Here is a 13,458-nt window from a genome sequence, read left to right as displayed (position 1 = left end):
CACAGTAAAGTCAGTCTCTGTCCTCCGTGAGGTGTTCGTTGACATCCATCTTGGCGCCACTACAAGCTTGGAGGCGAAATTCCACACTAAGACATGCAGTGTGGCATAAGTCCACTGGAACAGTATTAAATTCCTTAGTGCTGGTTGCATACAGGTTATCCAGGTTCAGTATTCAGCGTTGGTAAACTGTCTCCTTTTAGTAAAAATATGAGGCCTCAAGCCAGGACACCAGGGTGGCCATTCGATCAGACATCAGTCAATCTATCAGTCTGGGAATGTTTCATTTAGCCATTATGTTACCCCAAGGAAATCTTAACAGGGTGCATAATACAATCGTAACTTGTAGATTGGATCCATTTTTGCACTACTGGCATAGTAGCTTATACCTAACCTACCTAACCATATTTAAGTGGTAATTATTTATATTTTGGACTTCTACAGCAACACATCACATATTTTTAAACATATATTTTTGTTATTTTGTGGAGGATATGGTGTGCGTGGCTGAAAGGGACTTTTGTGCTTTTTGCCTCACATTTGTGGCCATTGGTGCTTTTCGGCACATCTTGCAGCACTTATTTCTCCTGTAAAGATATTTAACATAGCATAGCTGCACTTTCATAATTTGCCATCTCATATTAATTACTTCAGCAGGACGTTTTACTGAATGTGTGCACTAGAGGGCATAAATTGACATTCATATTGCATATTCCTAAGATATAATTTAGCTTTTATTTTTAATATAAAAGTTTTATTGTTATTCTTTGTATTGGCAAAGATTGTAGTACAAGTTGTCTTTACAAATTACATTTTTATATAGTTTCACATGTATCCATAAAAATTTATAGAATACATAAATATGATTTAGTTTCCAACAGTAATAACACACACAATGGAGCCCCAATCTTTACATTACTAAGGTTTTAATTTTTTCATATCATGTTCCCATGCCTTATCATATGTATGAGGTAGTCCAATTTAAAATATACAATCACTGTTCCTCTGTACTTGCAAAATAAGGATCAGTTTTGTGTCCAGGTTTAAAGAGAGGGGAGCGGGAGATAGAGAGAGAGCAGACATAGGCACATACATATATTAAATTTGTGCATATTCATTTGAAAAGTGTTTTCTACATTAGGTACTTGTTAACATTTCAGTTAGTATGTTATAAAATAGATGAAAACGAATATATATCTGTAGCGATATAGGGATAATTAATACCTCCCTTTTTAACTCCAAAGAAGCCACGGTGCTCTAGTGAGTAGAGCATCTGACTGCCAAACAGAATCTCCAGGTTTAATTCCCAGGGTGGGTGATCTAAGGTTGGAATACTTCCAACCTTGTCCCTACATAAAGCACTTCTGGGGTTCACCCAGCCTCAAATAAATGGATACCTGGGGGTAGAGATGGCAAGGACATGATACTGATCACATCACCTCCAAAATGACAAGAGATCGAGAATGTGGAAGCCATACCTCCACATGTCCTCCCTCCATATGTCAGTGGTGCACATGAAACTTTACCTTTTTTAACTCCAAACACATGGTAAGTAAAATGACGGTAAAATACTACATGACATATTATAATACTGATTGGTTATTGGTTAATTACATTAGATTGAAAGATATGTAGATTGAGTTCGTATACTGTATTTGCTTCGGGTATGGATACGTCTGATGTCTAGGTACTCTTCTACTGATTATAACAATATTTGTTTTATTACGACTGGTCTCTGTGTCCACAGGTAGGGACAGCTTTAAAGAAGTCAATACACTCCACCTTCCTCTCGAAAGGTACAGTCCTGTACGACGAGCAAGTGAAGGCTGTGCCTCTATTGGACAATATCGTTCACAGTTGGAGAAAGTGTACGTTCAACCTGTCTGTGAGGTCAAAGCTTTACAGCAAGAGTATCAGCAGTTGCAGGTTAGTGCAGTTTTTATAATTGTGCATGTAATGAAGTTTACTACAGGATAAATTCATAAGGGGAACTATTTGGTAACCACTGCTGTTGGCATTTGTTTTGTGTAAGAGAGCAAAGCACACATTGTGTATAGTTGTAATTATTTTTGGTTATTTTACTTTGTTCTCGGATGTGACTACATTCCTTCTTTAATTTCCATCATTGTAATGTTCCCAAGAAATGGACATTAAGTTGGCATTTTATAGTATTGTGTTGTCCTGCATGGCTGTATTTATAGGGAAATAATGGGAAGGATTGAAGTTTCAGTAATCTGTGTTGATTTTAAAAAATTTAAATGAGTGTAATATTAATTAATGATTATGCATGCATAATGGAAAGCTGGTTATAATTACATTATTATTGTCTTTGAGAAATTTTCCAAATATTTCACTGTACATTTGCAACGTTCTTTGTCATTATGTACATTTAGTTTTTTATTTTCAAATTTTGCGAATTATATCTATGCATTTTTATTATTATTTTTAAAAAAGATACGAGTTATTGCTATTTTACAGTTTATTTTTAGCATAATGAACGAAATAAAATTATTGTACATGAAGAATATAACACTATTCATTATATTATGTGGGCCACCTCCAAAATTATATTTTCAAAATGATTTCAAATATTATAGTGGTGTGATCAAATGTTGAATCAATTAATCAATTAGTGCTAAATGTTAGACCCTCACCTTACTTTAAATATGGTCATGCTTAACTGGTTTCTTTGTGAATTTTTTCATGTGATAAACATACCACTGATACCTAGGTAAAACTACACTCCTTGTCAGGTTAGTAGACAAGTGCATGATCTCATCACTGAAAGTTCCAGGTAGAGCCCTGTCTGGGGCATGGTTGATCGTCATCGTTTGTGAGTGTTTATTCATCAATTTCATCAAATTGTCACGGATTCTGATAAAATGAGCAAAGAACACAAGGCCTTGGTTTTAATCAGCAGAGATGATGAACCACACACTTAAAGCATTAATTGAGTAAGTTCTGCAGAATCATTCCGAAGTGTTGAAGAGTAGTTAACAATATTTGCCAATGAAGGTCATTAAAATATGCTAAGCTCTCTTGTTTGATGCGTGATCTTGATTTGTAAAAAAAATATGTATATAATTTTTTTGTTTGTTTCTAGAAACACAGTGGAATAGCAGATGCCCAGACCCAGGCAGAAATGCAGATAAGACATTCGTTACATATACAACAGATGCAACTGGGAGGGACTCCTACTTTGTCTCCCCACGGTACTCCACTCATGTCCCCCACCCCTTCTCCACCAGTTCCTACAAGCAGTCCTACATCAATACCAGGTAAGGCCCTTAATCAGAGTGTCTTCAACTTTATAAACAAACTATTATCTCAGCATTATTCTGATTCTTTGTTGTTTTGTTTTTTTCATGAAAGTTGCAGGATTACCAAAATATGAGAGAGTATACCAAAGCACACTCTTTATGAGTAATATCTACAGATTATTATTTTTGTGTGTATATATATCGTATGTATATGTATGTAGTGGATAAAAGGAAGGAGGGCCACAATGGCTGGATGAGACAGATTAACCCGCATGGTATCAGCCAATGTTGGTAGAAGTACTGATCTGATATTTCTTTTAAACCAGTATGTAATTTAGTGCAAAATTACAATATATTGTTATTTTGGTAAAGGTATAACTTGCAGATTTTGTATAAAATAAAATAAATTATTCGTGGAACACTTGTCCCACATGGCCATGTGGTCTAAGGTATCAAGCTTTTGAGCTTGGGCTATGGGATGTGTGCTTGTTTGAGAGTCTTCTGGGGGAGGTGTAACAACTTTTTTCTTCAGATTTCGGTCAGTGTATAGGACTGGTCGCCACCCACCATCGTGGCTGAATGAGTAGCGTAACCCAGTCATGGAAAACCTACAACAATGACCAGGGGGTTTGTCATGGTGACACCACACTACCCCGTAACTGGTTGGATGATTGCCCACCTCTGCTGAGGCATGTGGGAGGGGCCCGGCAGTTGGTAGGTAGGCCCTAGCCCTCAAGAGCTGTTGCACCATTGGGTACTTTATTATTTGTGGAACATTTATTGCATATGAGCCCATCCATTTCATCAGCCAAATAAATATTTTGTTTAAACTGTGTGCTGTGGATATTAAGAATATGACCACCATAGCAAGTCAGTCTCCCACCCTTGAACCAAACTAAAATAATAATAATAATAATAATAATAATACAGTTATAATAATAATGTGGCAACTGTCAGTTTGACATCAACAAAGTTCTATTTAAGTTGTTACATTCCTACTAAATACTTTCCATCATGCAGTTCTTACTTGCATTTGAAGCAACCTAACAGATTGCATCTCACTTCAGGTAAATACTATGTAGCAACACTTAGTGTTTAGTTTGTTGTAACAACTTTCTTTGGTACATCCATTAATTGCAACATTATTCATTCACCAGGGTCCCCCATTCATCAGCAGGGAGCTGTGACCGATAATGTGTCTCTTACGCAACACCTACAACGTCTCCAGCTCCACCAAAGAGTGTCTCCAGTTAGTGTGATTCCCGAAGCGGCCAACTTTGCAGGATATCAGTTGTTTCCGTCCCTGTCAGCGTCTCCTCATACGCAGGGTTCCTCGCCTCCGCCTCCGACGTGCGTAAGCGTGACAGCCATCACCCAAGGTCTCAGTGGACTGTCGACCGCAGCTGCAGGTTACACCACACCTACAGGCTCCATAACGCAAGGCACCAGTGCACTCAGCAACTTCACCGTACTGGGGATGGGTGGCCTGGGAGAGCCAACCTATCCCCGCGTTCAGCAACTGTCGTCTCCCCAGCACCATCGTAATTCTCCGCCACCTTGTAATCTTGGTATGATCCAAGAAGATGTGGAAAACAGTGGGCCCTTTATGCCCGAATCGAGTAGAATCGAGTGTAGGACATCTCCATCCCTTAGAGACCCGATTGTTCCTGTTTGTAGCGTAGCATATAGTATAGGATCAACCACAAAGCAATCTAAAATCCCTGGATACCTTGGGTATTCAGGAAACCCACAGATTTCAATTACGGATGAAATGGGGGAAATGGTCATTCCGTCATCTAGTGATTCGACGCCGGATGCACTAGAAGAAATGGAGAGTTCGCCCTCTCCGCTTGGTGAAAGTGGACCTCTAAACCATCCAACTTTTAGTTTCTCCTATGGTGATTATGTCAATACTAGTGTCCCATACTCCACAGTGCTCTACTCGGGAAACGATTCCTCCATCCCTTCTGTGGTAGTGACTAACTTAGGTTCCTGTGATCCATCAAAGCCCTCCATCGTGCGTGGTATCGGGAAGCAAACGGCTGTGGACAACAATCAACAGCTTAGGAAGCACAATGAACGGAATTTAGTGCGACAGGACGCTGTGCAATTTAGCGCCGACCGACACGATGCGTACGTGCAAAATGTCAGTTTGCGACACACGTTTCCCCCACCTAGCAGCACGGTCGGGCTTGACGATAATTACCAGCACAATACCAATGTTTTGTACGAAAATGGAAGGAATTACAGAGCAAGCTGCGAACAGAATTTTTCCTCGTCGGGAAATGTGTTTGGTTCAAGTTCGGAACTACAGAAGACTCCTAGTGGATCTTTCGAAGTTACTTTGTCAGACTTTTGCTCTCACTTGTGCGCATCCGAAATTCTTAACATAGTAAAGCAATTGATAGATGCAAGGGTTCCAGGATTTATCTGCCAGCCTGTTGACAAGGGACTGGCACTAGAGTATCCTGGAGGTGTGCAGATAGAGCTTAGGGTGTGTGAAGGAGAAGGGTGCGACTTAAAAGGCCTGAAAATGCGCAGAATATCTGGCGATCATCTCCAGTATAGTCAGTTGTGCCAAGAGCTTATATCTTGCATGAGTGTGTAGAATGGTGAAGAATCCTTCGGTTTGTATAATCCCCTTATCAATACAAGTGTCTACATTGATGCACAAGCTTTATGTTTTATTTGTAAATATAGTGTTAGTTTTTGCTTGAGAACTTTTGGTTATTTTGTTGTACATTAATGTTCAATCAAGACTTGTAAATATCAGATGCAGACTTTTTTTCTAATTGTTGATTTTAAAAAAAGAAATTGACGTGCAAGTGAAAGACTGTTGTTTCAGTTTGCGTGAGTGACCAGTTTCATGTGAGTGAATTTATTTGTGATTCAAAGTGTGGATTATTGGGATGCAAATATAAGATGTAATTAAGAGTGTGGTACTTAAGAAAAGGGGGAAGTACTTACAGGTGAGGACACAGAGTGTAAAACATTGCATAAGACTGGATGTTGTCTAGTCATAGTACATTTTATCTGGAGGATTCATTATCAGTTCCAGAGTTGAAGCATTCCATAATCATTACTTTTAAAAAAAGAAAATAGAAAAGCTTCCAGTTTAAACATTTTTTTATGATTGTAAGGAATTTGCAAGTGTGCCATACAAGTTGTTTCCTAACCTGTAGACTGCATGTCATAGAGAGATGAAAAGAACCATATGTAAAACATTTCGCTACAAGATGAAAATTATGCAGTAAATGTTTTATCTTTCTTGTATTTGCTAATAGAAAACCTGACAGGAGGTCTGGACTGTTGCATGAAACAGTTAACGTGTTCTCAAGATTATCGATCTGACAGGAAATTTTAACCTTAGCTAAGATGGTAGTCACAGCCATACCTGATCAGGAAATGCCTAACCATAAAAAGGGTCTTCATTTGTCACGTTTTGTCAACCTTGAGGAAGGATTGAGGTGGTTGTTTTGAGAATCAAAAGGTGCATGCCGCGACTATCATTTTTAGGAACTTTTAAGTTTATATAAATCAATAAATACCTCATTTACATATGTATATTATGTACTGTTAGTAGGGTTTCATTGTTCTATTCCAATTTTAGATTGAAGAACCACAGAAGTAAATTTTCATGGTACACATTCTCATCTTTTCCATCTCTTTTTATCTACAGTGAATTCTTGATTTTACGTTATTGGATTTTACATTCAATCTTGATGGTCCCAACGTAGTAAAATGTTGTAAAATTTTCCTCAATATTACATTTTCCTGTACTTTAAGTTTCCCACCTTGGTCTCGTGAAAAACATATAATGAAGGTTTTTATAGAGGTAATTTGCTTCCAAATTACTATCTTCAATTAAAGAAAATAAATTTCTTGCAACATTATAAATGTTGTATAAGGAGAAAGATTTTCTCATTTATGGTTATTTAATGTGTGTGCAGACACAGACACTTCTGTATTGTAATGAGCCTATTGACCTTCAATATGGTCATTACAGCACAAGTGTCCGTGACTATACACTATAATATGGCCAAAAAAACTGTAGTGTAGTCTACAGCTATTGGACTGTGATTAATGAAAGTAAAACATTTACTGAATTCCATTCTTGATTATTTGTAAGGCATTTATTCAAGTGCAAAAATAGCAATATATGGTGCTATATGCTAAATATGCAGAACGAGATACATATCAAATTGCTATTAGCTTTGTGCAACATGGGTTTGTAGCAGCGAAATTACAACATAAATATAGTTGTAGTAGACTTCTGCTAATCAGGTGTGGAAAGCCATGATGGGACATGGTGCGCTAACCGTACGTCACCAAATAAAAAGCTACTCTGGCAGACCTTGACCCTCAAAGGACTTAGTGTTCGAGTTTAGTTTAGATTTACTTAGAATCGTACTTATCTGGCTTCTACTCTCCTTTGGAAAGTAGTCTCTTCCTCCTCCCAAGCAGGCATAATGTGACTTATGTGTCATATAAAAGTTCACAAAAGATAGGTCATGGTAATAAAATATGGTATGTTTAATTTGACTTGACATTTCGGTTTCTCGCATGCTGCCTTTCATCAGGTACTTTATATGCATGTTAAAACACCAGGTAAAATTTAAGAGAGTGATAAAAGCATGTCTTTCTGCTTTTGAAGTTGCTTATGAAGATCAGTCAATGTGTGAGGAACCAAAATGTCGAATCAAAAGGAAAGTACCGTACATTACATTCCAATGCCTTTTTCTTTTACAACTTCTTATTCTGAATATCAACAGTAATGAATAGTCTTGGTGAAAACTACAGATAAGGGTTACATTTAAACCAGTTGGCACTATGATGGCATACAGGCTATGTGTGAAACTACAGTTTACATTCAGTAGCAAGGGAAAGGTGGTCAGTGTGGCATGGTGGCCTTCAGTTATTATTTTTTTACTGCACTACATAGTTCAGTAAAGTTTAATAAATATTAAACTAAAGTATTCTGTGTTCCCCTCTGGCTGGATTAGCAACACATACTGTATATAGATTTATTAATTACATATGGTTCTTAAGGATAGTAGGTAGAGATATGAATGGCGTACAGTTTCAAGTCAATGGTTAATGAATCCTAATAAACACTTGCGCATTCCTACAACAAATTCTGCTATTGTTTAAGTGGCTCTCAAGTTCTTCAGCCTTGTTGAAAGAAAGATAGTGTGATAATATCAGTCAGCAAAAACAAAATTAATTGTGAAGACAATGTTTCTGATGGGTGAGAAGTAAGATGCACAAAATGTGTATTTCCACACGTTGTTAACTTTGCCATGTGTATATGTAAAGGTTGCTGACCATTATGCGTTAAATAATATATTCCCTTGCCGTTTTCTCATGTGATAGGGGCAACAAGTTTTTTTCGCTCGTTGCCTATTGTTGTGATGAATTTCTTGTGCATTGCAGAATGTAATTATTATTCTGAAGTGAACTGATCATGAGGTCACTGTGATTTCTTTTTTCTTCTGTGTTCTTTCTCAGGGTTCTTAAGACAGACAAAATTTCCAGCCCCCACTACTAGCTATAACCGATAAAACATGTGTGAATTTTTGTCCCAAATGCAGGGAATTCCATGGGCATTGAAGCTTTACTATTATTTTGTTGTGCGACTTTCATAGATTTCTCAAAAATCACCGTGTCATAATATTTGTGTGCATTTGACAAAATAAATCGCCAAGTGATTGAACGTAACGCTGCTCGAATTAATACTGATACGTAATTGTTAATGAAAATATTGGTAGAATAATGGTAGTTCCATAGGCACTTTGCATGACCACTGCATTATATAATAATGCAAAGAACAAGCTTCTATTTATTATTGAGTGATGATTTGTTACCGAAAAAGGAAATTTGAGTTTTATTTTTCCGTTATATTTGTTCTTTCATTGGAATATCAGGTTGTGATTGACAGGTAACAGGAGTTATTGACATGTATTTCTTCCAATGCAATACCAGTATTATACATGTTTTTCAAACTGTTACATTGTTCAGCACCTAAATGTGATAACATTAAAAAACAGAAATGGTCCTGATGTTGTTTAAAAAAAAAAATAAAGAATAGTACAAATTGACTTGTCATTGGCCCAATGTTGATGTCGTTCCAGTGTGCCTATTCATTGTTTTCAATAAAAAAAAAAGCTGTTTCTTCTCTGAAGTTACTTTTGAACTCTGCAATGCATACATTGACTGCATTCAATCGTTACAGAGTTTGGTAAATGTTCTGTTTTTTCCTATCTTACATCAGAGATTAATACTTTTTAATATATTGTGATTGGTGAGATATATAAATGACTATTGTACAGTATGTTTTCCCCTAAGGAGTTATTATTTAATGTATTTAATTGATAGTGAATTTCAACGGTGTTATTGTTTTTCAAGTAATTGAACATTTTACGGATGTGCGTGGAGTGAACTGATAGGTCTTCTTTTTGCCTTACAACAAATTTTCTCACTGCTGTTTTCTAAGTAGTGGATTTTCTTAAATCTTATGGATAGAATGTTTAAGACATATAACAGATATATATTATATATATATAGATATGTTTCATTTATTTATTTAAATTGGTATAATAATGACAATGTAAAAAAAGTTGGAAACATTGTGCATATTGTCATGGTTTTTAGTTTTTAAGTAGAGGCTGTGTGAGGGGGTAGCCATTGCAAGAAAGGAAGGAGAAATGTTTTGTATGTGAGACTGAGTCCTTGGACACTCATTCCCTACATTTATGTTTTTCAGCATATTTCTTCGATCCTACACATGCTCAATGACAGATTTATGTCATCAATGGAATGATGAGCATTGATTTAAATAGATCAGCATTTGCTGAACCGAGGCCAAGAATGAAGCCATTTGAATTGCATTGAATTGAATTGTTGCTCCACCCATTCTGGTCATTTGTTGTGAGCAAATGTTTTGAATTAACGTAATTTTTTCAAGTATATTTTGAACGTTCATACTTTTGACATAGTATAGTTTCCAACACACTTGATCCTAGGCAGCAACACATGGGGAACACCTCTCCTGATGATCAGAAAATATCCAATAAACATCTACATGAAATCATGTACAGCAAACAAAGGATATAAAATTAACAGTTTAAATAAGTTATTTCAAAAATATATTGGAAGTAATCCATGTATAGGGCTCAGTCTTGCATATTTTCTTTATAATTTCTTTCTTCATGCTGTTGTTTGTGACATGCCTTTATTTGAATTGAAAGGTATATCTTGTTATGTAGTGTTTGTGGATGCTTCTGGAGAAGGTTTCAACTGACTGCTGCACAATAAAATGTGTATGTTATTTCTACTTGAAGAATGAAATAATTTAAATAGTTAGAAACATTAACTGTTGTTAAAACACATGTACCTTGATTCTTTTTTACATTGTTTACGCACAAACCTTTGCTTCTGCACTTTTTAAAGGATAAATATTGCTCATTTGTCGTAACTTTTATTTGTATAAATCTGATTTCCGTAAGTGCTGTTGTACCTAAACACCCACATTCACTAAGTTAGAGCCCATAACATTCAAAGAGCACAGACATTTATTGTCGATATTCAATGTTGGATTGTACTAGAATTTTTTTATTGGTATAATTTTGTCATGAATTTTAAACAGCAGAAGAACCTTTTATTTCTGGCCTAAATAAAGGAAGTTTTAGCGTAAGTGTAGAAACATATTCAGTACACTGGGAACAATATCTTTCACATCACTAAAAAATACAACTTAATTGTTATTTTTACTAAAAGAATCATGGAAATATTTGATTCAGTGCAGAAGCAGCAGTTTTCTTGTACAAATTTTCACTCCAACTTTCTTTATCACTTATTTATTTGTTTTTTCATGTTTCGCTGGTAGAATTATGTAAGCATAATTAACATATTCTGGAATCGATATGAACCTTATATATTTTATTCATTAACTTTACCATCATACATATTCTATTGTGCAGCTGACAAGTTTTAAAAAATGCATGTACAAAAGCACACTTTTTAGAAAATCAAGCTATAATGAAGCAAAATGTTTTTGAAATTTAAAAAAATATGTTGAACACTGTACAAGTTTCCAACTATTAAACCTTCCCCCATCCCCTATCAAGTGTGGAGTACTGTTATTAAATTAAATATCACAGTTGATTTCTTATGTAGTGAGTCCATAGTATTAGTGTCTGATCTGAGATGTGCCTCGTCAGAAGAATTCTTCATTGACATGTTAACTTTTATCTTCAGACTTGTACAATTTAATATTTTTAATAGATATTGCTGAGAATTCTGAGAAAGTGGAACATGGTAGATGTATATATATGTATGCATATATATATACATAAAAGAATAAATGAAACACTCATGATGTGATAGAAGAGAATACAAAATGAAAGTTCAGACTGAAAAATAAAGTGTCATATTCATAGCTGTATTTTTTATAATACCATGTACCCTCAATGAACATATTATTCCAGTTTTTCCATGATTTCTTGAGTGTCCAAAATAGTTTATTAGCCAGACATTAATACTGGATATATTAAAATTAGTATTAACTCTTTAAGAACAAAGGCCTGTTTTACACAATAAGGACTCAACGTCATTTTAGCGGGAAGTTTAAAATTATGCAATGTTTTAAATAATATATATATATATAATGGATAAAAGCAAGGAGGGCCAAAAGGGCTGAGTAAAAATCAAAGAAGGTAAAAGGAAACACTCACCGGACAGTAGAAAAATTCCAAATTTTCGCTAATTTCATAGCATCATCGGTGTGAGGAGAAATAGACTGAACCGGAAGTTGGGGCACTGCAGAGTTGCCAGGTCCCCATGGAAGAAGAAGCGGTGCATAGAACGGAAAAAAAACACTGTTTCGTCACCAGGCTCGTCGTAAACTGTGAGTGTGTAGGATGACTTGGGAGGGGGGGAGGGAGGGGGGGGAGGGTTGGGCATTAAGGCTCGTCCTAAACTGTGTGTGTAGGATGAGTTGGGAGGGGGGGCGGGAAGGTGGGTGAGGGTTTGGCATTACTGGGTGGCCTTGTTCAGGCCAGGTGGAGTGGTTGCACTCATGGCCGATATATAGGCCCTCTCCCATCTTTTGCGAACAGAGGTGTTGGCTGGTTGGGGTAGGAGATGGATGATCGCTACCCGGAAGCAGTCGTTGAAACTGATGTTGTGGTGGTTGGTGTGGACGGCGACAGTGAAGTCCAGGTTGTGGGTGGAGGAGCGGTGGTTATTGATGCGGAGGTTGAGGGCCGTTGATGTTTCCCCCAGGTAAAAATCACCACACATGTTGCAGGTGAGGATGTAGATAAGGTTTGAGGCATGGCAGGTCCCTTTGGGATGGAGGGTAAATTTGCCAGTGGCCGTGTGCACCTGGAGGGTGTGAGAAGTGATGAGGATGGGACAGGCTTGCACCTGGGGCGGTTGCATTTATGGGCAGGGGGGTGTCGGATGTGTGGTGAAGGAGTGTTGTGGACCAGGATGTTTTGGAGGTTGGGGGGGGGGGGGGGCGTTTGAAAACTACTCTGGGTTTGTCGGGAAATATGTTTTTGGTTTCGGGATCACTGTGGAGAATTGGGAGAAGAGAGTGCAGTGTGTGCCTGATTTTGTTGAGGTGGGGATGATATTGGGTGATGAGTGCAGGTGGGTTGGTGGCAGCAGGTTTCTTGGCCACCAACCCACCTGCACTCATCACCCAATATCATCCCCACCTCAACAAAATCAGGCACACACTGCACTCTCTTCTCCCAATTCTCCACAGTGATCCCGAAACCAAAAACATATTTCCCGACAAACCCAGAGTAGTTTTCAAACGCCCCCCCCCCCCCCCCAACCTCCAAAACATCCTGGTCCACAACACTCCTTCACCACACATCCGACACCCCCCTGCCCATAAATGCAACCGCCCCAGGTGCAAGCCTGTCCCATCCTCATCACTTCTCACACCCTCCAGGTGCACACGGCCACTGGCAAATTTACCCTCCATCCCAAAGGGACCTGCCATGCCTCAAACCTTATCTACATCCTCACCTGCAACATGTGTGGTGATTTTTACCTGGGGAAACATCAACGGCCCTCAACCTCAGCATCAATAACCACCGCTCCTCCACCCACAACCTGGACTTCACTGTCGCCGTCCACACCAACCACCACAACATCAGTTTCAACGACTGCTTCCGGGTAGCGATCA

The 13,458-nt window shown here is 37.7% G+C and overlaps 1 protein-coding gene across 3 annotated transcripts in view; it reads left to right on the top strand.

The window, feature by feature from the left end:
• LOC145986717 (serine/threonine-protein kinase SIK3-like) overlaps positions 1-9,816 on the top strand; it is a 195,767-nt gene extending 185,951 nt beyond the window's left edge. For all 3 annotated transcript variants that reach the window (XM_083121044.1, XM_083121045.1, XM_083121043.1), the window contains 3 exons: positions 1,745-1,923; positions 3,101-3,275; positions 4,415-9,816. In XM_083121044.1, coding sequence (XP_082977170.1) covers positions 1,745-1,923; positions 3,101-3,275; positions 4,415-5,865 — 1,805 coding nt within the window. In that variant the 3' untranslated portion in view covers positions 5,866-9,816. The remainder of the gene's footprint in view (positions 1-1,744; positions 1,924-3,100; positions 3,276-4,414) is intronic.
• Positions 9,817-13,458: the final 3,642 nt, after the last annotated feature.

Source organism: Lepisma saccharinum, chromosome 4 (genome assembly GCF_977018435.1).
Source record: "Lepisma saccharinum chromosome 4, izLepSacc3.1, whole genome shotgun sequence".
In the NCBI taxonomy this organism is placed as follows: domain Eukaryota; kingdom Metazoa; phylum Arthropoda; class Insecta; order Zygentoma; family Lepismatidae; genus Lepisma; species Lepisma saccharinum.
This window is presented reverse-complemented; position numbering and strand designations above follow the sequence as displayed.